General features: G+C 48.1%; 1 protein-coding gene across 2 annotated transcripts in view; it reads right to left on the bottom strand.

Annotated features, from left to right (window-relative positions):
- LOC135373792 (uncharacterized) overlaps window positions 1-24480 on the bottom strand; it is a 124701-nt gene that overhangs the window by 82592 nt on the left and 17629 nt on the right. For both annotated transcript variants that reach the window (XM_064606859.1, XM_064606860.1), the window contains exons 3-7: window positions 10424-10457; window positions 10037-10066; window positions 2377-2412; window positions 1027-1062; window positions 922-952 (exon numbers count right to left, since the gene is read on the bottom strand). In XM_064606859.1, coding sequence (XP_064462929.1) covers window positions 922-952; window positions 1027-1062; window positions 2377-2412; window positions 10037-10066; window positions 10424-10457 — 167 coding nt within the window. The remainder of the gene's footprint in view (window positions 1-921; window positions 953-1026; window positions 1063-2376; window positions 2413-10036; window positions 10067-10423; window positions 10458-24480) is intronic.

The raw sequence follows: 24480 nt of genomic DNA, 5'->3' as shown, positions 1-24480 counted from the left end.
ATCGTGAGGAAATATTAGATATATTTTCAAACACGCACTTCTAACTGTAACTTAATTACTTTTTCAGTAACTTGTATCTGTCTTTTTCAGTATTTTTTTGAGTAAAAACGACGCAACACCATCGCCGAGCAGGAGGTGGCGGGAAGGGTGCACCGACACTAGGGATCCTCCATGCGCATGAGAAGCAGCAGAAACTCGTCGAGGCTCCCAAGCCGACACCAGGCATGAGCTCCACTCCTCCTCGCCCTTCCTGCACGTGCTCACGCCCTCGCACTCGCAAGTGAGATTCTTTGTTCCTCGCCACGGGAGCCTTGGCGGTAATGAAGAGAATGGCCGAGTTTGAAGGCGTCGACGCCACCTCAGGCGCGGACGTCGTCTGTGAGGCTGTAGCTACGAGTAGCCCGAGCAAAGTCGCCTCCGTTCTGTCAGAGGTACCGTGGCCACAATATCGAGAGCACTTTAAAGTTATCAGAACGAAGGAGAACGGGAATCTTGAGTCGAGAATCTTGAACCAAGTTTCTGAGCGTCTCACCCGTCCCTGTCTCGGTTACCCCCAGTTTAGAGGTTCCTTTCAATTTTTTGCCTGCAGTTATGTACGATTACCCAAGAGGAGTTGGCTCTGTGGCTCTAGAGTGACACCTATCATGAGCCAAACGCGAAAGATATGGTCTGCGCACAGAATTGCAAAAAGTAACTCCACCCGTAGTCGGATACTTTTCTAAGGTATTTGTAACTGTATCTCAGTATCTTTTCCTGTCAGTAACTCTAACTGTAACTTAATTACTTTTGAAGCTGAGTATCTGTAAGTGTAACTTAGTTACTTTTGAAAAGTAACGTTAACAACCCTGCTTATGAGACAGTAAGGGTGTGTTATACGGCAAAGCTCAGCTCCTGACCCCAATGGCACGAAGTTCTGCTTACCATGACCTTAACCTCTGTCGGCGACCTTTCTCTGAAAAAAAAAAAAAAAGTGATTTCCCCGTATGCTCACATCGTTTTGCGAGAGAAGCAATCTAGCGTACTTACCACTATGCATCGAAGTTGCAGCGTCCGCGTGGGTTGCTGAAAGAAAAGTGTTGCGGTCAGTGTACATTGAAGCGGTATGTGGCACCGCACAAACCGGCACACAAACGTGCAGTTGTAAGCTCATGAAAAACAGAGCATGCGTCGTAAGTAGAACAACATCAGGGTCACACCGTCCGCCATGAATGAGCCGCTCTCTGGTTTTGTTGGCCTTCCATACTCGCACGATATGCTCCTCGATGCGTGTCGCATACAAGCGGGGATACAGTTTTATATCGGTCAAATAGAATATCACAATTTTGGAAATTTGTTCTTGCGGCTTCCAGGATCTGTATTTGTTATTACAAAAAAACTGAAACAGAATTCAGGGAACAGTAAGTGAAGCCATAAAGGAAACACGGGTTATCCCAGCCTCAACAGAACTTGAGCCTCTGAACTTGAGTTCAGACGCACAACTGTAACGATGGATTTGTCCTTTCTATGTTGTTCCAGCCTCAGAACATCAGTTCTCTCATGTTCAACCTGTTACGGCCTTGGAGGAGGTCACTGTAATTGTGTCTTCTAGTTTATCTTGGCGGTATACCGAAGTAATTGCCAATACGGTTGAATCAACGTAGAACGATGGAAGATAGGTCTCCACTGTGCGGCTCTTTCGTAAAGCGCGGCCGCCGAGATACTGCATGTCGCCGTGTTTGTATTACGACAAAGATGGTAGCAAAATCACAATAATTTGCGGAACGGCTTATTGACATAGTCTTTGGCGTAGTCAGTTTGCGGAAGAGATCGACAAACGAAGTAGTGTGGGCATGAACGAGGCCCAATTGCGTCTAGGTGCAACACGGCCAATGGGCGTAACCACAGGGTTTGACGCAAACCCACTTTGCACCCACGCGCTTTTAGGTCATGTGACTTTTTTTACATGTCGGTTTGCCGCTTGCCGACATAATTCCGTCGTCATAACGCCAAGAGATGGACGTATTTCGCCAGCGTAAATTATGCGGGGCTTCTTCCCCAACATGGTAGCCCATTTCTCCTTACTTTTAGGTCCATTGAAGTTCATTTTTAAGAGTGAAAGAGCATGTTGGAGCGCAAGTGGAAGGGGTGCCCTCTGTGCAGACAAGGCGCGAGTTATTTCTCAGTCTGCATTAGCTAGCAACAGAGACCAACGAGAGCGAGAATTTGAGCGGTCCAGTAGCAGCGACTCCATGCAGTACGCAAGAAGCACGGAGAACGAGCATGGAGAACAGCGGATTCTTCCGTGTCGTATGTTTGAAGCAGATTATCTCGAACAGTTTGTCACACTGTTTGTTTCCATGGTTTGGTGGTAGACATGAAGCAAACGAGCATACGTACCCTGCAACGTCTCACAGGACGCGTCGCGCGTCGGGTCTAGAAGACAAGGACGAAATGTTCGTTCAGGGTATTGTAACAAAACCCCGGGATAAATCCCCGGGATAAATATTTCGCGAACATTTTTTTACGTGGCTGTGCGCCGTCTGAATGAGTAGGGGGCACTCACAACTTTTAGAGAAAAAAATCTGCCATCGAAGCAGGTCATTTGTTGCCCTAATTAATTTGTTTCGCTTTACGTTTCGGTTGTTACGGTTACGTTTCGGATGCATTTATTTTGTCGCGTCTCGTTGCGGTGAAGGACTAATTCATTGGTGTACGAAGTGGAAGAGCCTCCTTTTGCGCTTCACTGCGACCATCTGCGACAAAAATATGTGAACCGAAACAAATTAATTACTGCAACAGGTGACCTGCTTCAGCGGCACTGAATGTCCCGAAAGGCGTAGCACCCCTTTTAATGCCGACAAGGCCCTGCTTTAGAAGCTATGTTTCTTTTTTTTTTTTTTTTGGGGGGGGGGGGAGTGGATTTGTATTTATTTAACTAATGAGCTCCTCTACTTATTCACACGGTGCGCAGGTTGTAGGTAGAATGGGACAGATACTTGTGAGGAAGAAAGTTCGTGCATCCGTCCGCCAATTATTTAGCCCGTGGATTTAACAGCCGGTATAGCTCCAGAGGACAATAAAAACATGAAATTGTGATCTGCCGTGTACGTTTCGTACGGGCGTCCCTTGCTTCGTACACAAACAGTTGCGGAATCGAAAACTACTTTCATGTAGCAACACGAGTGATGTGTTATGTACAAGTAATTCGAAAAGTGATTGCGTCTACTTTCATGGGTTTTCTTACCTTATTTTTTATTATATTATGCCTTACACGGTATTCTGGCGTGCTTGAGGGAACATTTATTCTGCTCTGCGCGACATTAACAGGACCAAATTTGCCACTACCGTCGCCGGTACGGCCACTTGCGAAAGCTCGGAGAATTCTCTCGCATGATACGAGGATCTCACGGCGCGCTCTCTGAATCCGAATTTCGTCAGGCACCATATCAGTGAGCCAGTCGTTTTACGCAGAAGAGGTGGCTCTGGTTATTGCAGGAGAATGACTGGCATATCCTGTAACCTTTCGGACATGACCACCGCGTCCTGAATGCGGCGACTAATTGCTTCCGAGAGAGCCCCGGGGACCGGTGTGTAAGCCTTAGCAATCGCCGCTGCCTAATATAGCGGACTTAACAGGACGGAAGAGAACGCAGACACACAACATCAGCAACACTGCGCGCTCAGAACCGGTCTTCTGTACGTGGAATTGACCGTCAAAGGGTTTCTGAATTTCATCTTGATGATGCAGAACAATATGGGCATGGAGAGTACGAGAAAGACAGCGTGTCTGTGTTTTGCCCCACCATATACAGCAAGACGTAAGTCAAATATCCGTTATGAATTTCACAGCCCGTAAAAGAGTGACGCATAAGCAGCAGCCGGTTCTACAGCTCGTTTATTACGCGCATTGAGGGGAACGTCGTCCCGTGAAAGGGACGGTCTAGTACCCCTGTCCCTTTTAAGAAGTGTACCATTCGACTGCCCATTGTTGAAAATGGAATACTGCAAATTTGCCCGACAAAGCATGTCAAGGTTATTAAATAACCGAATTAAATTGATAAAGATTGCAGAGCATGACGCGATTTGTGTTGGCAACAATAAGAACGGCAACGTCGCCCTGCGGGAAAGTCCGTGATAACGTACAGGAATCGTCTGCTTTTGCGCAAGCTAGTGCACCTGCGGAAGCAGACGACCTTCAGAGTGAGTGGGGTCCACGGGCGGCAACTCTCGTATATTTTCTATCGGTTCTCAAGCAAAAACGCATATTCTAAGAGGTGCCCCACAAGGTGGTTACTATGTTAATGCTCAGGGACAAGTTGAAATTAGCAGAACAACCCCAACCCTATCGTAAATGTGCAGTCACTGGCCATCGACGCGCGCGGTCGCATTACAGCTTCGAAAAATTACGAAAAATATATTACGCGGGCTTCCATTATACTCCCCGTTGCACAGTGATCATGTTTCAAAATCGATTGTAGGCCGGCCATCACCATCTGAAAGTGTGTCAGACTCTGAATACTTCCTTGGGGGCTGTGTTGTACCCGTTAGCGAAATATGGTACCGCGATATACCGATACTCGTTGCTTTAGTGACAATTATCGAAATACCGGTATCGACACTTCTTTTTTAAAGTAACGGAGTACTGCTATAGTTGCTAAAAAAAGTAAATTCATGGCAAGCTCACATGTGCTTCTATGTATTCGGAATCGTCAGCAAAACAGCAAAATTACTGCACCATCGTCAGCCCCAGATTATCAGGGCGCTGTCCTATAAAATTATTGTGGACTGTTCTGCGATATCACGGTGCTTTGACACTGGCACATATAATGCTGTATTTTTGGTTCAGTGCGATAGGTAAAGACGAGCCAAGTTGTGTAGTCGGCCAGTGCGGTCTTACATTCTCAGTTTTGACGGCATCTAATCACCTGAACAGTGATGGGTGTCTGAGTATAGTTGACAGTGCTGTTGTCGACTCATTTACACCGACGCCACAAGTTCGACACTCATATTTGTACACAAAGTCTAAACAGAAGGGAATGAAGCTGCATATGACAGCGGCGGCAGTTATCTTCACGAGCACAGTGCCAGCGGTACAGTGCTTGTGGTGGATTGTACGGCGTGCGGGGGCTTCGGGCAGGTTGTTGCTGGTCGCCTATTGGTGGGCATCAAGGGCTTGTAACAACCGGATAACTTGATAGCCAGATGCTTGCAGATTGTAACGAGGTAGCATGCATTAACAGTTGTGCACTGGAATTTCTAAGGTGAGCTCAGTGCACAAATTGTGACCAATGAGACGCGGACGTTGACCATCGTCCATCGTGCTTGCAACAAGTCCCTCCGTTCCCTCACCTGGAGAAGGGCGATCTGGCGTACACGAAGTTCTATACCAAGTTCTAGGCTACGTTCTACACCAATGTTTTAACTGTCAGCCAAACTGTTCGCTGCCAGATGTTTTAATACACAGAATGCAGAACATCGAAATTGTACCTGTTGTACCGAACTGTCACCTGTGGCACATTAGTGTAACCGTTCCCTGTAGTATTTTACCCTATGAAAAGAAAACTAGTTTTCGTTTCAGCACACGCGTTTAACACAGCGTTCACATGCTTGCTAAGCAGGCATGTGAACGCTGTGTTATTTCACTGAAACTCACGTATCCCTAATCAGCACGTCCTAATCCACAAGGACAGTTCAAGACAATGTAACGTTTGAGTGTTGTTTATAACAGATGCGACTGACGCGCACAAATGGGATTGGGCAATAAGCTGACCAACTACAGCGTTGTGCAGGATGCGCATATTTCGGTTAAGCGGCATACCGACAAAGAAGAGCTCAAATATGTGTAGATAAAAAACGAACGAAGGTTGATTATGAGAATCGGAGACACCCGTGGCTCAACTGAGTTTGTTCGCACAAGGGTTCGGGGGGGCAGTCTAAAGATGAATACAAGAGATAAGCTTCCAAAATAAACAGTACCCATTGGACACCAGGAGCACCACGGACACACAAACATACATGAATTAAGTTTCCTGTGATAATGATAAGTCAGCTAGGGTACAGTCTTCCTCAGTGTGACGCTGTCCACGCTCCACGGGAATGTGGTCATGTTCGTCATGACACCGCAGGCGGAGCAGAGGCTTCGGCCACTGGGTCCGATAACTTGGATTACATGATGAAGGCCACATTGGGGTCAACTGCAAGCACAGCAATGCAGAGCGCTGTGACGGAAAGGGAATTGTAGTGCATATACCATGCACAACAGTATGAATATGCACAATCTGTCGAAATGGTTGCACTACGAAGACCTTTCCTGCGTGTTGTATTTCTTCTTGTGGTCAGGGTCCCTGATCGGCATACTGCGTGGTATGCGTGGGTCAACAAGCTCTGGATGGAGCTAAGCATTATAAAGCCGCTCAAAGTATGCCCAGTCCCAGTAGATAGCATATTGGATACAGCTATACTCTGTTCACGTCCATACGATCTGACATGCTATCTGGTTGGCCCTCAGTAGCTGTAACGGCCTTCAGCAAGCACATTTTGCATTGCAGCCTAATTTGGCAATCCAAATTAATGCAAATTCCGCAATCCATTTCTGTTCTCTGACGTTGTCTTCATGACAGCAAGTGTGCAGTTGAATGGGCTGTGGATTCTCAGAGCTTGAAATTAGTTGAACAAGTGCATATTGTCCACATGCTTCGTCCTTGAACAACACAAGGTCCGTTTCCGGACGTTCCTCCAGACACGTCTTGCGTTCTGTCGCTTCTGTTAGCTCTCGATGAAAGATTGCTTGATTCGTGAGAGTCTGGTGCCTTCTCTTGTAGAATTTCAGGGCTTGTTCTTTGCGTCTCTCCCGTTTTCAGCAGAAAGGTTTCCTGCTATGCGTAAAACCGTGACTGGCACGAACAGCACAACCACGGAACGAAGGATTCCGAGATAACGAGCGACAGCTGCTCCATTTATTATCACATGCGAAAAGACAGATTGTGACAATTCATCCGGTTTTTCCCACTTGTGCAGACTTCTGTGGCATGCAGATAGATGGCACCACCGCGCACAGCCAAAATCCCAGCGAGTCAGCATTCGCTGACCACTGCTCACAAGAATCCGTGTAGCAACTCTTTGCTTCGACATAAACAAATTCTTTCGGGACTTATTGATTTTAGCGATATTTTTCTAGTACTTAATGGGATTAAAATTCTCACCTTAGGTCTTTTTATTTTGTGACCAGCCAACAAATTTGAAGGAAGCGCGAAACGCAATTTCCGACGTCTGCGAGAAAATTTCCAACACAAAAGATGAATTTCTGGCGCCATTAAGTACTAGAACCCATTGTTATCTCCAATTCAAGACCTATTTTATGCAAATTGAGCAATTCCTTGCGGAGTTATGTGGTTTGAAAAATGCACGAGGAATGCCATTGAGCCAGGAGGGGGTTGCGCTCCCTTAACAATACCACAGTATATGTGAGCGTGACTCAGTGCGACACTGCAGATTAGGAGTGGAATCCAGAGCGCCCTGTCAAAAACCTGACCTATGTTCGTTGACCTCAACACTCTTGTTGAACACGCCGTGGTTATTTCCTTCAGTTACAAAGGAAAAGATTGAACATATGTTTGGTACAATTCCATAATTCCAGTTGCGGCGCACATAGGCGTATCCACAGGTTTCTTGTCGAAGGCTAGACGGACTATTGACAATGAGTAAGAAATGTGGTCAGCACTATGGAGTGGGGCATTAGAAAGTATCGGTATCGGTAACGATACAGCAATCGCGTTACCATAATTTGTAACGGAAATACTTTTACGATACCGGTTTAAAAAAATATCGCGATACGCACTCCGATATAGAAAAAGTATCGATTACTGTAACGGTGTTACTTGCAACGACGATACATATAACACTGCTTAGGAGACTCCTTGGACAACAGGACGCTTCCTTGGGAGTCGCTGATGACGTAATTTAAAAACCGCCTTAAATACGCGCGGAAAGAAAACACGTGACTTAGCTTCCACGTGTTGGATTATGCGCCACATTATCGTCAATGCAGCTACATTCACCGCCGGCGGAAATGTCTGAGTGGGCCTATTTCTAGAGCAAAGGAGATGGCTTAGCGCACGGTCCAAACAACAACAACAACTTTATTTTCGGCCTTGGAGAGTGGGGAGTTTCATCGCAACAGGCGATACTCTACCCCAGTGCTTGGTGGAATGGGGGAATAAAATAACGAGCCCCTTTACAATAACGATCGAAGTCCGATGGTGTCCAGAAATGTCAGAAGAGCTTTGTCCTTTGCCATGCCCGCACGGTCCTTTTGCTTCGCACGGTCCTTTTGCCATGCCCGCAGGCCGAAGTCGTGCGTGACATTGGATGAGATTCGAAGCGCAGGTTTCGCCGTCCGCCATTACGGCACGTTTCGACAAATTCCAACAAAATCGACTTGATTATTCATGAGTAAAAACTTGCAGCCAAAGAGAGGGTGGAGACACAACAACACAACAGCGGGAACTGCAGGCGGGGGGTGATTATTCAGAATAAAGCTCGTACGGTTGTATACGTGTACAGTACTCGTGAAGATAAATTTGGCTAAATTTTGGAATCGCTCCGGCTGTACGAAACCGACCCGAAGCGCCATGTGGTTCGCTCTCAGGGTTTCCAGATTGGGCTATAAACCGCCAAGTTGGGTTACTTTTTGTGACAGTTGTGTTTTTCATGTTGGCTATTTGGCTATTTTTGGGGCTATACCAGCGTTTCACGCCATGCGCTCGGATGACAGCACGCGACGACTGTCACCCCTCGTTTCTGCATTTGTGTCCCGGCACACATTAATGCACTGCCGTCAGTCAAGACTGAATAAAGTAATGATCCTTTGCGCTTCCAGGTCGGACGCGTTAATGGGCAGCAGAATAGATATGAGCCGATACGAAGACACACAAGTCGGAATCCTTTTTTCAGAATTCGGTAATTCTGTGACGGACACAGATGGTGATACTGCAACGCAGCTTTTGTTCCTGTACAATCAGAATTTCCAAGTTCAAAGGAACCAATTCCCGTGCGACTTTATTCTTCTTCTGAACTTGCTGACTTTAAATAAGTTGTGCGAACTGGAGAGAGTACGTAGTGCCTTGGGCCCGCTGATGTTCGATTATTGAACGCCCCAAAACTAATGCTGCTGGAATATTAAAGACTGACCATGTACAGGTCTGTTTAGTAACATAGTTTAGTAACTACGGCGCGCATATAAACGGTTGCTCCAACTTAAAATTTGCTGGGTCCGCGGCAACGCGAGTTGCTAACTTCAAGGACAGGTTCCCAGCTTCACGTTAGCAACCCACAATGTGGCGAGCATGGGAGCACCTTTACGCAAAGCTGCCGCTTGTATATGGGACCTGTACTTGATATCATGGTGCCTCAGGCTTGGAGTCTTTGAAAGTGACCTTTATTTACATAAGCAATGAAGTTATAAGCTATACGTGGTGCATCATATCTGATTCAATACATATATTGCGGTTCTTATAGACGCTGTTTGTTCCACTTTAGAACATCGGAAGAAAACATTTACCAGCGACTTAACAGTTAACACAACATAGAATAACAACATTTAATACGAGACGTTTCGTCTCGTATTAGTCCGCGGCATGGGACGTTGCTGAAAAGACTTTATGCCATCCGAACCCTACCTGAACATGTTTCAAAGCGAACTTATGTATCCATAATTCAGGAGAAGTTGCATGCTTCCCCCAATCTTATGGTGTATATTCTCCCGGTTTGTGAACTTTTGGATATTTTGGCTTTTCTTTCTTTTTTTTTTCTTTTATGCGTTGGCGTGAGTTGGCTATATTTGGGCTATTTTCTGAATCAGTTTTGTCAGGAGACCAGCTTGGCATCTGGCAACCCTGTTCGCCCTGCGTATTGAAGCCTCGCATATCCTGCGCGCCGTTCTCACGGAGCGTTTCATGTGATTCTGCCTTGATGGAGGTTTTCTCATGCAAGATTCCGTGTTAAAGATGCAGAGTAATGAAATAAGTCATGGTTTTTGTGTGCAAGCTCAGTCACTTACGTAGGGCCGATGTAGACGTCGACCGAGTCGCTAGAATGAAAAACAGAAGTAAACTAACTGATTCTAGCGCTATGTTCTATAGTGATGCGAGAGCCGTGGCGCATAATGCAAATCAACGTCTGTTATTGCGCGAATTTTTTTTTTTTTTTGAAGGACGCATTTGAAGAAAAGGCAGAGGACATCGCAAGCGTAGCCACGTTCCTTCACTAGTTTTCTTTCAGGGATATCTTGTGTTGTACAATTCGCGCAGTAATAATGACTGCCTGGCACTTCCAATGTGTCTTGAGGCACGAAGCAAGTCCAGTCGCAGGACATTGGGGAACGGGATAGCATTTCCCACGCAAGAACGCCTTTCGCATCTGGATGAGATATTGTATAAGCACTAACCCAGACGGATGTCCTCCACTAAAACCAGAATTACCTGAAACGGAAGCACAATGATTAGAGAGAACCGTGGGCATGTCCCCTGGAAGAGGTTGCCCAGGTCATCCAGCATCCTCATCTAGTGTCAAGCACATGTGACCGTCATTCGCAGTCGCAGCACAAGTGTCTTTTTGTTCAGGCTTGCCTGCACAAACAATAAGGCTTACAGCTTAAAGACGTTGTTAGACACCTCAGGCGAAGCAGACATACCCGATTTTTCACGAAGCTTCCCCGGTTGCGTTAATTTCTTTAAGGTGCAAGGTTACATGGAGAATTCTCTTACAAAACTACTTTCTGAACCCATACCGTGAACTTACCCTTACCCTTACCGTCAACAGAGAATGTTGTCTGATGTTGAACAACGTTGTATACAGCATTCTAGCTCTTAATCAATGTGGAAATTGTACCTGGTCAATGGTCGATTGTCAACGTAAGAGAGACGTTGACTTTACCATGTAGATATAGGTAGCACGTATTTACGTTGGCTATACGCCAGGGGTGCCAATCTCATTCGTGCTCACGGGTAGTGTTGAGAAACTATACGCGGTCCGCATTCAAGTTTGAGTTGAGCCTCCGTCCGATATGTGTAGAGCTTAAAAATACGTAACGGACATATTTCAGTTGCAGGGTAAGACATGCATTTTATTCGTTGCGTCATGAAGAAAATTGCGGCATCATCGTGTCGTCGCGTCACTTGACATACGAAGGTTCTTCCAGAAAAAAAACAACAACAACAACTTTATTTTGGCTTTGGAGATATTGGACGCCTGCTAGCTCAACGAGTTATGCACCACCCGGTTTCCACCGAGATAGTCCTGTCTTCGTCCCCGTCTAGTTGGAAGCGGCAGCCAGCAACCTTGGTCAGCTAAGTGTTTACGTGCAATCCCTATCTCACCATCAATACATCAATCTTGCACCAGAAATCTGGGCAAGATTTATGCTGTAAGAATACTCGATTGACAATCTCTTGCTCTTCCTGAAAGACGTCCGGGTTATATTTGCGGGGCGAGAGGTTAGGCACTCCGTGGCAGAAGATGGCGGTGATGTGTTCACCCCCTTGCGCAGCCTCATCCTAACCGTTCAACGCACAATCCGTCTTCTACAACGAATCCCTAGGTTGGCGTGCGGTCCAGAGCATGGAGCAGAACGTCGAGCTCTGACACCAGCACAACGTCAACCGCCGAACCAGAAGAGGGGAGCTCTCTCTCTCTCTCTCTTTTTTCTTTAGAAATTGGCGATAGCTTTTTGCAGTGGAGTTCAATTGTATCCTGTACGCCTCTTCCCAGCACTTTTCGGTTCAGTAAAGGATGATCTCCTATGAACTGCATCATTCTTTGTACCTATGAAGTGTAGAGGCTAGCGTGTAAGAGAACGAGGGACAACCTTGTGTTACCTTTCACGTGGTACACTGATTAGCATAGCACACGTAATCCGGTTCGATCCGATTAATACGAGTTCAAACCGTTATTTTGGTTGCGCTGAATACGAACATGAACCTAACCAGCAACCTCGAACCAGACCTTTAACCGAACCATCCATAAAAGCGTGTGCACCGCCCCTTTGATCGGAAATATTCCGGTGATACCACTGGCACCAAATCAGTAAACAGTAATCCATATTACATTACTCTATTGTGCTTCTGGGAGAGATTTAATTGCATTCCTGAAATCGTGTGAATCGTCCGGAATTCGTGAAATCCTGTCGTATCTGCAATATGCTGGTCGTTCCAGTGGCACCAAAGCAGGAAAGAGTAATCCGGATTACATTTCTCCATTGTGCTTCTGGCACGAGTTCGATTCCTAGAAGCGTGTACTACCCTTTAGTGATCTGCAGTATGCGGATGATACCAGTGGCACCAAAGCAGGAAAGAGTAGTCCGGATTACATTGCTCCATTGTGCTTCTGGCACGAGTTCGATTCCTAGAAGCGTGTACTACCCTTTAGTGATCTGCAGTATGCGGATGATACCAGTGGCACCAAAGCAGGAAAGAGTAGTCCGGATTACATTGCTCCATTGTGCTTCTGGCACGAGTTCGATTCCTAGAAGCGTGTACTACCCTTTAGTAATCTGCGTTATGCGGATGATACCAGTGGCACCAAAGTAGGAAAGAGTAATCCGGATTACATTGCTCCATTGTGCTTCTGGCACGAGTTCGATTCCTAGAAGCGTGTACTACCCTTTAGTGATCTGCGTTATGCGGATGATACCAGTGGCACCAAAGTAGGAAAGAGTAATCCGGATTACATTGCTCCATTGTGCTTCTGGCACGAGTTCGATTCCTAGAAGCGTGTACTACCCTTTAGTGATCTGCAGTATGCGGTGATACCAGTGGCACCACAGCAGGAAAGAGTAGTCCGGATTACATTGCTCCATTGTGCTTCTGGCACGAGTTCGATTCCTAGAAGCGTATACTACCCTTTAGTGATCTGCAGTATGCGGATGATACCAGTGGCACCACAGCAGGAAAGAGTAGTCCGGATTACATTGCTCCATTGTGCTTCTGGCACGAGTTCGATTCCTAGAAGCGTGTACTACCCTTTAGTGATCTGCAGTATGCGGATGATACCAGTGGCACCACAGCAGGAAAGAGTAGTCCGGATTACACTGCTCCATTGTGCTTCTGGCACGAGTTCGATTCCTAGAAGCGTGTACTACCCTTTAGTGATCTGCAGTATGCGGATGATACCAGTGGCACCACAGCAGGAAAGAGTAGTCCGGATTACACTGCTCCATTGTGCTTCTGGCACGAGTTCGATTCCTAGAAGCGTGTACTACCCTTTAGTGATCTGCAGTATGCGGATGATACCAGTGGCACCACAGCAGGAAAGAGTAGTCCGGATTACATTGCTCCATTGTGCTTCTGGCACGAGTTCGATTCCTAGAAGCGTGTACTACCCTTTAGTGATCTGCAGTATGCGGATGATACCAGTGGCACCACAGCAGGAAAGAGTAGTCCGGATTACATTGCTCCATTGTGCTTCTGGCACGAGTTCGATTCCTAGAAGCGTGTACTACCCTTTAGTGATCTGCAGTATGCGGATGATACCAGTGGCACCACAGCAGGAAAGAGTAGTCCGGATTACATTGCTCCATTGTGCTTCTGGCACGAGTTCGATTCCTAGAAGCGTGTACTACCCTTTAGTGATCTGCAGTATGCGGATGATACCAGTGGCACCACAGCAGGAAAGAGTAGTCCGGATTACATTGCTCCATTGTGCTTCTGGCACGAGTTCGATTCCTAGAAGCGTGTACTACCCTTTAGTGATCTGCAGTATGCGGATGATACCAGTGGCACCACAGCAGGAAAGAGTAGTCCGGATTACATTGCTCCATTGTGCTTCTGGCACGAGTTCGATTCCTAGAAGCGTGTACTACCCTTTAGTGATCTGCAGTATGCGGATGATACCAGTGGCACCACAGCAGGAAAGAGTAGTCCGGATTACATTGCTCCATTGTGCTTCTGGCACGAGTTCGATTCCTAGAAGCGTGTACTACCCTTTAGTGATCTGCAGTATGCGGATGATACCAGTGGCACCACAGCAGGAAAGAGTAGTCCGGATTACATTGCTCCATTGTGCTTCTGGCACGAGTTCGATTCCTAGAAGCGTGTACTACCCTTTAGTGATCTGCAGTATGCGGATGATACCAGTGGCACCACAGCAGGAAAGAGTAGTCCGGATTACATTGCTCCATTGTGCTTCTGGCACGAGTTCGATTCCTAGAAGCGTGTACTACCCTTTAGTGATCTGCAGTATGCGGATGATACCAGTGGCACCACAGCAGGAAAGAGTAGTCCGGATTACATTGCTCCATTGTGCTTCTGGCACGAGTTCGATTCCTAGAAGCGTGTACTACCCTTTAGTGATCTGCAGTATGCGGATGATACCAGTGGCACCACAGCAGGAAAGAGTAGTCCCGATTACATTGCTCCATTGTGCTTCTGGCACGAGTTCGATTCCTAGAAGCGTGTACTACCCTTTAGTGATCTGCAGTATGCGGATGATACCAGTAGCACCACAGCAGGAAAGAGTAGTCCGGATTACATTGCTCCATTGTGCTTCTGGCACGAGTTCGATTCCTAGAAGCGTGTACTACCCTTTAGTGATCTGCAGTATGCGGATGATACCAGTGGCACCACAGCAGGAAAGAGTAGTCCGGATTACATTGCTCCATTGTGCTTCTGGCACGAGTTCGATTCCTAGAAGCGTGTACTACCCTTTAGTGATCTGCAGTATGCGGATGATACCAGTGGCACCACAGCAGGAAAGAGTAGTCCGGATTACATTGCTCCATTGTGCTTCTGGCACGAGTTCGATTCCTAGAAGCGTGTACTACCCTTTAGTAATCTGCGTTATGCGGATGATACCAGTGGCACCAAAGTAGGAAAGAGTAGTCCGGATTACATTGCTCCATTGTGCTTCTGGCACGAGTTCGATTCCTAGAAGCGTGTACTACCCTTTAGTAATCTGCGTTATGCGGATGATACCAGTGGCACCAAAGTAGGAAAGAGTAATCCGGATTACATTGCTCCATTGTGCTTCTGGCACGAGTTCGATTCCTAGAAGCGTGTACTACCCTTTAGTGATCTGCAGTATGCGGATGATACCAGTGGCACCACAGCAGGAAAGAGTAGTCCGGATTACATTGCTCCATTGTGCTTCTGGCACGAGTTCGATTCCTAGAAGCGTGTACTACCCTTTAGTGATCTGCAGTATGCGGATGATACCAGTGGCACCACAGCAGGAAAGAGTAGTCCGGATTACATTGCTCCATTGTGCTTCTGGCACGAGTTCGATTCCTAGAAGCGTGTACTACCCTTTAGTGATCTGCAGTATGCGGATGATACCAGTGGCACCACAGCAGGAAAGAGTAGTCCGGATTACATTGCTCCATTGTGCTTCTGGCACGAGTTCGATTCCTAGAAGCGTGTACTACCCTTTAGTGATCTGCAGTATGCGGATGATACCAGTGGCACCACAGCAGGAAAGAGTAGTCCGGATTACATTGCTCCATTGTGCTTCTGGCACGAGTTCGATTCCTAGAAGCGTATACTACCCTTTAGTGATCTGCAGTATGCGGATGATACCAGTGGCACCAAAGCAGGAGAGAGTAGTCCGGATTACATTGCTCCATTGTGCTTCTGGCACGAGTTCGATTCCTAGAAGCGTGTACTACCCTTTAGTAATCTGCGGTATGCGGATGATACCAGTGGCACCAAAGTAGGAAAGAGTAATCCGGATTACATTGCTCCATTGTGCTTCTGGCACGAGTTCGATTCCTAGAAGCGTGTACTACCCTTTAGTGATCTGCAGTATGCGGTGATACCAGTGGCACCACAGCAGGAAAGAGTAGTCCGGATTACATTGCTCCATTGTGCTTCTGGCACGAGTTCGATTCCTAGAAGCGTGTACTACCCTTTAGTGATCTGCAGTATGCGGTGATACCAGTGGCACCACAGCAGGAAAGAGTAGTCCGGATTACATTGCTCCATTGTGCTTCTGGCACGAGTTCGATTCCTAGAAGCGTGTACTACCCTTTAGTGATCTGCAGTATGCGGATGATACCAGTGGCACCAAAGCAGGAAAGAGTAGTCCGGATTACATTGCTCCATTGTGCTTCTGGCACGAGTTCGATTCCTAGAAGCGTGTACTGTGAGAGGGTTAGGGACGGGCCGAGGTAGGAACGTTAGGAATACGGCTTTATTTGGGTAACATATACTGCAACACATGAGATGCACACCCGATCGGCTCGGCGTGCGACATCGAAGAGAGCAAACAAAGGCTCGTCAGAGCGATACAAAAGCATGTGACATAGAGGGCGCCGGTTACCGGCAGTTATCTCACATCCCACCCCCTTTTTGACGATATATTCCTTGTTGACAGTAAAAAAACTACAGAGTCTCTACAGCATAGTCCATCAGGTGTCGAGGTGGCCGACGCTGGCGCTGTGGACGTTGGCTTGTGGATTCCTCTGTAGGGAAGCTGTCGGTGGGTTGTCCTGTTGTGGGTGTATCTTCAACTGGCTCAGCAGCTGGTAAGGTGGAGACCTGCGGTGTTGATTCTTCCAATACGGGTGATGCTGTTGGGGTTTGAGTATCAGCATCCACCAGATATGGTGCCACGTATGGGGGCACAAATGGCTTTAGTTGAGATGCGTGAACAGTTCGTTGATCACGTTGGGAGGGGTTGGGAGGTGCCAGTTATTCGCTGAACTACAAACGTGACTGGCGTCTTTTGCTCGGTGATTAGATATGGGCCCTTAAACCTTGGTGCTAGTTTTTCCGCTCCGTGAAGCACAGGTTCCTGGCGGCGCACCCAGACCACTTGGCCCGGTTCGAAGTTGTGGTTGCGATGCGTGGTATCATACAGCCTTTTCCTGGCTGCTTGCGCATTTTCGCTGTTGTGGGCTGTTGGGAACGATTTTCAACCATGTTCAGGATGCGCTCTTGCAATGTTGTCTGACTATACGGGCGGTGTTTTTGTCGCGGAAGCTTTGGGAGGTAACCAAAGAGAAGATGAAAGGGGGAAAACTGAGAACTAGCATTGTAGGATGTATTAATAGCCAACGCGACTTCAAAGAGCTTCTTGGGCCACTGATCTGGTTGGTCACTACATGCCTTGCGCAGCGCGGCTACAAGAGTTCCGTTGCTACGTTCCACCATACCATTGCTGGCAGCGCGGTATGCTACAGAATAGTGAGCCTGAACACCGTGTAGGCTTAGGAACTGTTGGTACTGATGTGACTGAAATCCTGCGGCATGGTCAGAAAGGATGTGGTCGGGGCAGCCAAAGCGGTAGAAGATGGACTGGAGATGACTGATGACTTCTTTGGTTGATGTCGACGTGACAGCTGCAGGCACAATGTACCGTGTTGCGAAATCAATAACATTTAAAATATACTTGTAGGTCTGTGTTGGTGGCATTGTGACAAGGTCGAGTGCCAAGATACTGAAAGGAGTGTCGCTCACTGGCATAGAACACATTTTGCCAACTGACTTGGTCGTGGCGCGATTGTTTTGTTGGCAGGTTTGGCACGCTGTTACGTACGTTGACACAGATGATGCTAGCTGGGCCCACCAGTATCGTTCGCGAACTTTGGCCAAGGTACGAGCACTGCCATATGTCCACTCCCATCGTGCACAAGTTCAAGGACTGCTTGACGGGCTTTCGCAGGGACGACAATAGCATTGTTGCCAGAGAGGGAACGACGATACAGGATGTCGTCAATGACAACGAAGTCTTGTTGAAGACGATCGTCAGTGGCGAGATTGCGTCGAATGTCACAACACTGGTCATCTGCACGCTGCATGAGCGATAGTGTGGTGGTCGGCGACACGATGGCACAAGACAGGCGAGAAAGCATGTCAGGAACTGTATTGTGACGACCAGGGCGATGCGCGACGGTAAATTCGAATTCTGTCAGATCAAGAAGAATTGTGTTGAATCTGCGAGATGGTTTGTTGTTGGTTGTCAGACAAGCTACCGTCCAATTGTCAGTCAGTAGGCGGAATTTGTGACCCATGAGGTAGTGACGAAATTTTATCGTAACCGCCCAATGGACGCCGATAGCCTCCCACACGTTACTGTGTTGTTTCTTTTCCTCCGTTGTCAATGCGCGGCTTGCATACTCAATGACAACCTCTCTTGTGTCTTGGGTCTGGGACAGGACTGCTCCAATGGCGACGGCGGATGCGTCAGTTGCGACTGTAGTGGCGGCTGATTGTCGGAAGTGTCCAAGTAAAGGTGGAGACGTCAGTGCTGTGCGAAGGGCTTCGAATGACGACTCGCATTCAGGTGTCCACTCGAAATTTCCTGTGCGGACTAGGGCTTGCAGAGGGGCAGCAGTTTTCGAAAAGTCACGAATAAATCGGCGATAAAAATTTTCTGCTTGGAGCCAAGACCATAGTTCCTTCGGCGTAGTTGGTTTAGGAATCTTGAGCAAGGCTTCTACCTTTTGTGGGTCAGGTTGTTTGCCTGAACGAGACAAAACAAATCCAAGGAACTTGATCGATTCCATGCCGAATCGGCATTTGTCCAGAGACACCTTCAACCCACTGGTCTGTAGCAGGCCAAGAACTTCGTCCAAAAGTTCAACAAACTCTGTAAAAGTAGTGGCGAAGAGCAAGATGTCATCAAGGTAAGTTCGGACGCCACACTTAGGGTGCCGAAGTTTGAGCTGAGAAAAAATGTCATTCATGGCTTTCTGGAATGTTGCTGGGGCATTTTTGAGCCCAAAGGGCATTCGTGTCCATTGATAGGTGCCGGAGTGAGTCACGAATGATGTTTTTGGCTGGTCACAAGCACGGACACGAATCTGCCAATAGGCAAACCTCAAATCAAGGGCAGCGAAGATAGAACAGCCTCCAATGCCATCCATTATGTCATCAGCCCTGGGCAGGGGTTGGACGACAGTCTCTGTCATTCTGTTGAGAGGGATGTAGTTCACACATAAACGTTTCTTATTGTTTCGCGACACGACAACCACAGGAAAGGCCCATGGACTCGAAGACGGCACAACGATGTTCTTTTCGATGAGTTCACTGACTTGCGACTCAATGAACTGTCTGTCATCAAGCGTGTAACGATATGGCTGGTGGCTGTATGGTGTACTCCCAGGGATGAGGTTAATTTCATGCTCTACACCTTCATAGAGTCCCAGGTCTTGGGAGTCAGTAGAGAAGAGGTCCTTATGGCACCGCAGAACCCTTACAACTTGTTGTTTCTCTTCTGGAGAGAGTTGCGGGCCTAATGCAACGTTTTGGAGGAGAGGCTCCACAGAACATGGTAAAGTCCCGTTGCTGAGTGAAGTGGAGTCACTTAATGTTGTGCACGAGACCTGAAGCATACAGTAAGGCTTGATGTCAGTCACTTCAAGGACAGACCAAGGCGGTTGGGCGTCTGAGGGCAGAAGTTCAGTCTGAAGAGAATCCGCAAGACATGGTGGGCTGACACACTTTGACAATGCGGACCCTAAAAGCAAGACGGCGTTTGACATCCTTGGCATGATCTTTTCTTTACACTGAATCGTAATCCTGCGCTCGGGCACGTGGAGCTCGGTTGGCCTGGGAGGCTTTACGTGAAGTTCAGCGTGGGCGGCTTCAAGCCAGTCTTCACCTAGAATTAGAGGCAGGGTGTTGTTGACTATGACTGCAGCCTCTACTACACCAGAGATGTCTCCAACAGAAATACGAGCACATAGTGCCCCGGCTGGTGTTACGACACCTCCGCCCACAACAAGCAGGGGAGCTTTGGTCCAGGGTAAAATCTGTGTAGACTTCACAATCTCAGAGGAGAGGACTGTAACTTTTGACCCGCTGTCTGGGAAGGCGTCAATGTTACCGAGTCCCGAAACATGAGCTTGTACCACTGAGCACTGGACCTTGGATCCATCAGCGTAGTCTGGGGAAGACGCGCGACACGACAGGCTAGGTGTCACACCTGGGGTCACTTTAGATGAGCTCTGTGTGGAGGTACGCTGTGGTCGTGGCTCTGGGCAACGAGATGCGAGATGTCCAGTCTGACGGCAATTGTAGCAGACAGCATCCTCTAACTTCTGTCCTGGCCGATAGGCAGGTGCACCATGCTTGGCACCAATGGCTAGATATCTGGTTGCTTGTTCTTGCTGAGGCAGGGCTGATATACGGACAGGTGGTTTTTGAGAGTTCTGCTTAGGTTTGTGGGCTGATGATGGCGGAGCTTGGGGCTTGGTTGAAGCTTCTTTGTCTGTTTCTGAAGCTAGTGCATCTAAGCTGTCCCTTTTGCGAGGAGGTATGTGGCTGACGTTTCGATCGAGGTCACCAGCGGTCTTTAGAAGGTCAGCTAGCGACGCAGGTTGTTGCACTGTAATGGCAGCTTGAATCTGACGGTCGCTAATACCATGAACAACATAGTCAATCATTTGCTTCTCTGTAAGAGGCACTGGACTTTGGCTCAGAAGTCTTAACTTGGCAAAAGTGTAATGCTGTAAGCTCTCGTCATGGTTCTGGGCACGTGTGAGGATTCGTTCCTGCCACTCAATGACGGAGAAGCTTTCGCTGAACTGAGCGATGAGGGCCGATTTCCAATCTGACCACGTTTTGCAGCTGGACCCATTTATGGCATGCCCGTTAGCTGCCGTACCTTTCAATTTACTGATGCCAATGGCGTGAAGTGTGGCATCGTCCCACTGCGCGAGTTGCTGTGTTCTTTCAAGGTCGTGGATCCATGCCGAAACGCTAGTGCCCTTGTCGCCAGAAAATACAGCGATGGAGGTCGATAAATCCGGCAACGTTGTCACCTGTAGTCCCCGTTGCTGGCTGCTTGCCACTGACAGAAGGGCAATGCTTTGTTCTAGGAGGGCTTGCATCTGCTGCAATCTCGTGCTTTCGCTGGACGATCCTGCTGTTCTGTCAGGGACACCGTTCTGAAATCCGGGCGGCAATTGCGTTGGTGGAGGATCGGTGTTGTCTGAGGCAGCTTCGCGGTCGGCCGTAATAGCGGCGGTGAGCCGTTGGATTACTTCTTCCTTACTCCCGGTGGTTTCCAAGCTGCGACGTTCCAATTCGTCCCGAATGAATTCCACTCGTAGTTGTGAAAGTTCCTCTGGCGTGGCTTCGCTCCAATTTATGAAAGGCATGCTTGGGCTTTTTGGCGCGAAGGAGAACAAAGGCGGCAATATGGCAGCGAACTGAAGAACCTTTGCTACTTTTGCTTACGAACTTGGGGTGTCGTGGCTGGAGACTGTGGCGGCACACAGCATTTTGAGTTGACTGCGCCACTTGTGAGAGGGTTAGGGACGGGCCGAGGTAGGAACGTTAGGAATACGGCTTTATTTGGGTAACATATACTGCAACACATGAGATGCACACCCGATCGGCTCGGCGTGCGACATCCAAGAGAGCAAAGAAAGGCTCGTCAGAGCGATACAAAAGCATGTGACATAGAGGGCGCCGGTTACCGGCAGTTATCTCACAGTACTACCCTTTAGTGATCTGCAGTATGCGGATGATACCAGTGGCACCAGAGCAGGAAAGAGTAGTCCGGATTACATTGCTTCATTGTGCTTCTGGCACGAGTTCGATTCCTAGAAGCGTGTACTACCCTTTAGTGATCTGCAGTATGCGGATGATACCAGTGGCACCAAAGCAGGAAAGAGTAGTCCGGATTACATTGCTCCATTGTGCTTCTGGCACGAGTTCGATTCCTAGAAGCGTGTACTACCCTTTAGTGATCTGCAGTATGCGGATGATACCAGTGGCACCAGAGCAGGAAAGAGTAGTCCGGATTACATTGTTTCATTGTGCTTCTGGCACGAGTTCGATTCCTAGAAGCGTGTACTACCCTTTAGTGATCTGCAGTATGCGGATGATGCCAGTGGCACCAGAGCAGGAAAGAGTAGTCCGGATTACATTGCTTCATTGTGCTTCTGGCACGAGTTCGATTCCTAGAAGCGTGTACTACCCTTTAGTGATCTGCAGTATGCGGATGATATCAGTGGCACCAAAGCAGGAAAGAGTAGTCCGGATTACATTGCTCCATTGTGCTTCTGGCACGAGTTCGATTCCTAGAAGCGTGTACTACCCTTTAGTAATCTGCGGTATGCGGATGATACCAGTGGCACCAAAGTAGGAAAGAGTAATCCGGATTACATTGCTCCATTGTGCTTCTGGCACGAGTTCGATTCCTAGAAGCGTGTACTACCCTTTAGTGATCTGCAGTATGCGGATGATATCAGTGGCACCAAAGCAGGAAAGAGTAGTCCGGATTACATTGCTCCATTGTGCTTCTGGCACGAGTTCGATTCCTAGAAGCGTGTACTACCCTTTAGTAATCTGCGGTATGCGGATGATACCAGTGGCACCAAAGTAGGAAAGAGTAATCCGGATTACATTGTTCCATTGTGCTTCTGGCACGAGTTCGATTCCTAGAAACGTGTACTACCCTTTAGTGATCTGCAGTATGCGGATGATACCAGTGGCACCAGAGCAGGAAAGAGTAGTCCGGATTACATTGCCCTATTGTGCTTCTGGCACGAGTTCGATTCCTAGAAGCGTGTACTACCCTTTAGTGATCTGCAGTATGCGGATGATACCAGTGGCACCAAAGCAGGAAAGAGTAGTCCGGATTACATTGCCCCATTGTGCTTCTGGCGCGAGTTCGATTCCTAGAAGCGTGTACTACCCTTTAGTGATCTGCAGTATGCGGATGATACCAGTGGCACCAGAGAAGGAAAGAGTAGTCCGGATTACATTGCTCCATTGTGCTTCTGGCACGAGTTCGATTCCTAGAAGCGTGTACTACCCTTTAGTGATCTGCAGTATGCGGATGATACCAGTGGCACCAAAGCAGGAAAGAGAAGTCCGGATTACATTGCTCCATTGTGCTTCTGGCACGAGTTCGATTCCTAGAAGCGTGTACTACCCTTTAGTGATCTGCAGTATGCGGATGATACCAGTGGCACCAGAGCAGGAAAGAGTAGTCCGGATTATATTGCTCCATTGTGCTTCTGGCACGAGTTCCGATTCCTAGAAGCGTGTACTACCCTTTGGTGATCTGCAGTATGCGGATGATACCAGTGGCACCAGAGAAGGAAAGAGTAGTCCGGATTACATTGCTCCATTGTGCTTCTGGCGCGAGTTCGATTCCTAGAAGCGTGTACTACCCTTTAGTGATCTGCAGTATGCGGATGATACCAGTGGCACCAGAGCAGGAAAGAGTAGTCCGGATTATATTGCTCCATTGTGCTTCTGGCGCGAGTTCGATTCCTAGAAGCGTGTACTACCCTTTAGTGATCTGCAGTATGCGGATGATACCAGTGGCACCAGAGAAGGAAAGAGTAGTCCGGATTACATTGCTCCATTGTGCTTCTGGCACGAGTTCGATTCCTAGAAGCGTGTACTACCCTTTAGTGATCTGCAGTATGCGGATGATACCAGTGGCACCAAAGCAGGAAAGAGAAGTCCGGATTACATTGCTCCATTGTGCTTCTGGCACGAGTTCGATTCCTAGAAGCGTGTACTACCCTTTAGTGATCTGCAGTATGCGGATGATACCAGTGGCACCAGAGCAGGAAAGAGTAGTCCGGATTATATTGCTCCATTGTGCTTCTGGCACGAGTTCGATTCCTAGAAGCGTGTACTACCCTTTGGTGATCTGCAGTATGCGGATGACACCAGTGGCACCAGAGCAGGAAAGAGTAGTCCGGATTACATTGCTTCATTGTGCTTCTGGCACGAGTTCGATTCCGAGATGCGTGTACTACCCTTTAGTGATCTCCGAGTGTGATCCGATTGATCCGAATCGTCGAGGTCGGAGTTTCGTAGGCGTCCACGAACTCTCAACAGGCCCTGATTGTGGACGAACGGGTCGAGTTTGCGCAAAGGGTTGCTGGACGAAATGAGACTTTGTTGAGCTGCGTCCGCACGGGGACTTGTGACGGCTTCTGGAAATTCTTCGTGTTGGACGCAGCGAAGGATGACTTTCTTCGCCTCGTTCAGCTCATCAGCGCTTCGAGGTTTCCTGCACTAATGCCACCCGTGACAATCAGCCAAAGGGTTATGAAAGGAACGAGCGGTATGCACCAGGTATGCCACGGACAGCAGGAAAGATGCCCATGTCGAAAAGCGCTCGAAGCGATGAACCCCCAGTTGTTGATTTCCTACGCGAGTTGCCGAGACAGCCACTTGAGGACGGATTTCCTTGTGCTCGTCTGGTTCAAAAAGCAGGAAGGCTGTGCCCTTCCTCTGCGCGTCCGTACTTTCCCGAAGAAATTTCGGTCCTGTCAGCCAAGTCGTGCTAGCCAAAGCATCTGCAGCGACAGCTCTAGTGGCGTGATCTGCAGGTTTCTGATCGGTGGGAACGTAATGCCATTGTTCGGGCTTCGTAGATCCTGGTATGCGGTTCACACGGCTGCCTGACATAGACGTAGAAACGCCTCGATTGATTGAAGATGTATCCGAGCACAACTTTGCTGTCCGTGTAGAATTTAATGTGAGCATCGATTTCGCTGACGACAAACTCGGCGGTATCGACGGCGAGCAGTGC

The sequence above is a fragment of the Ornithodoros turicata genome, unplaced genomic scaffold (assembly GCF_037126465.1).
Source record: "Ornithodoros turicata isolate Travis unplaced genomic scaffold, ASM3712646v1 Chromosome32, whole genome shotgun sequence".
Lineage (NCBI taxonomy): Eukaryota > Metazoa > Arthropoda > Arachnida > Ixodida > Argasidae > Ornithodoros > Ornithodoros turicata.
This window is presented reverse-complemented; position numbering and strand designations above follow the sequence as displayed.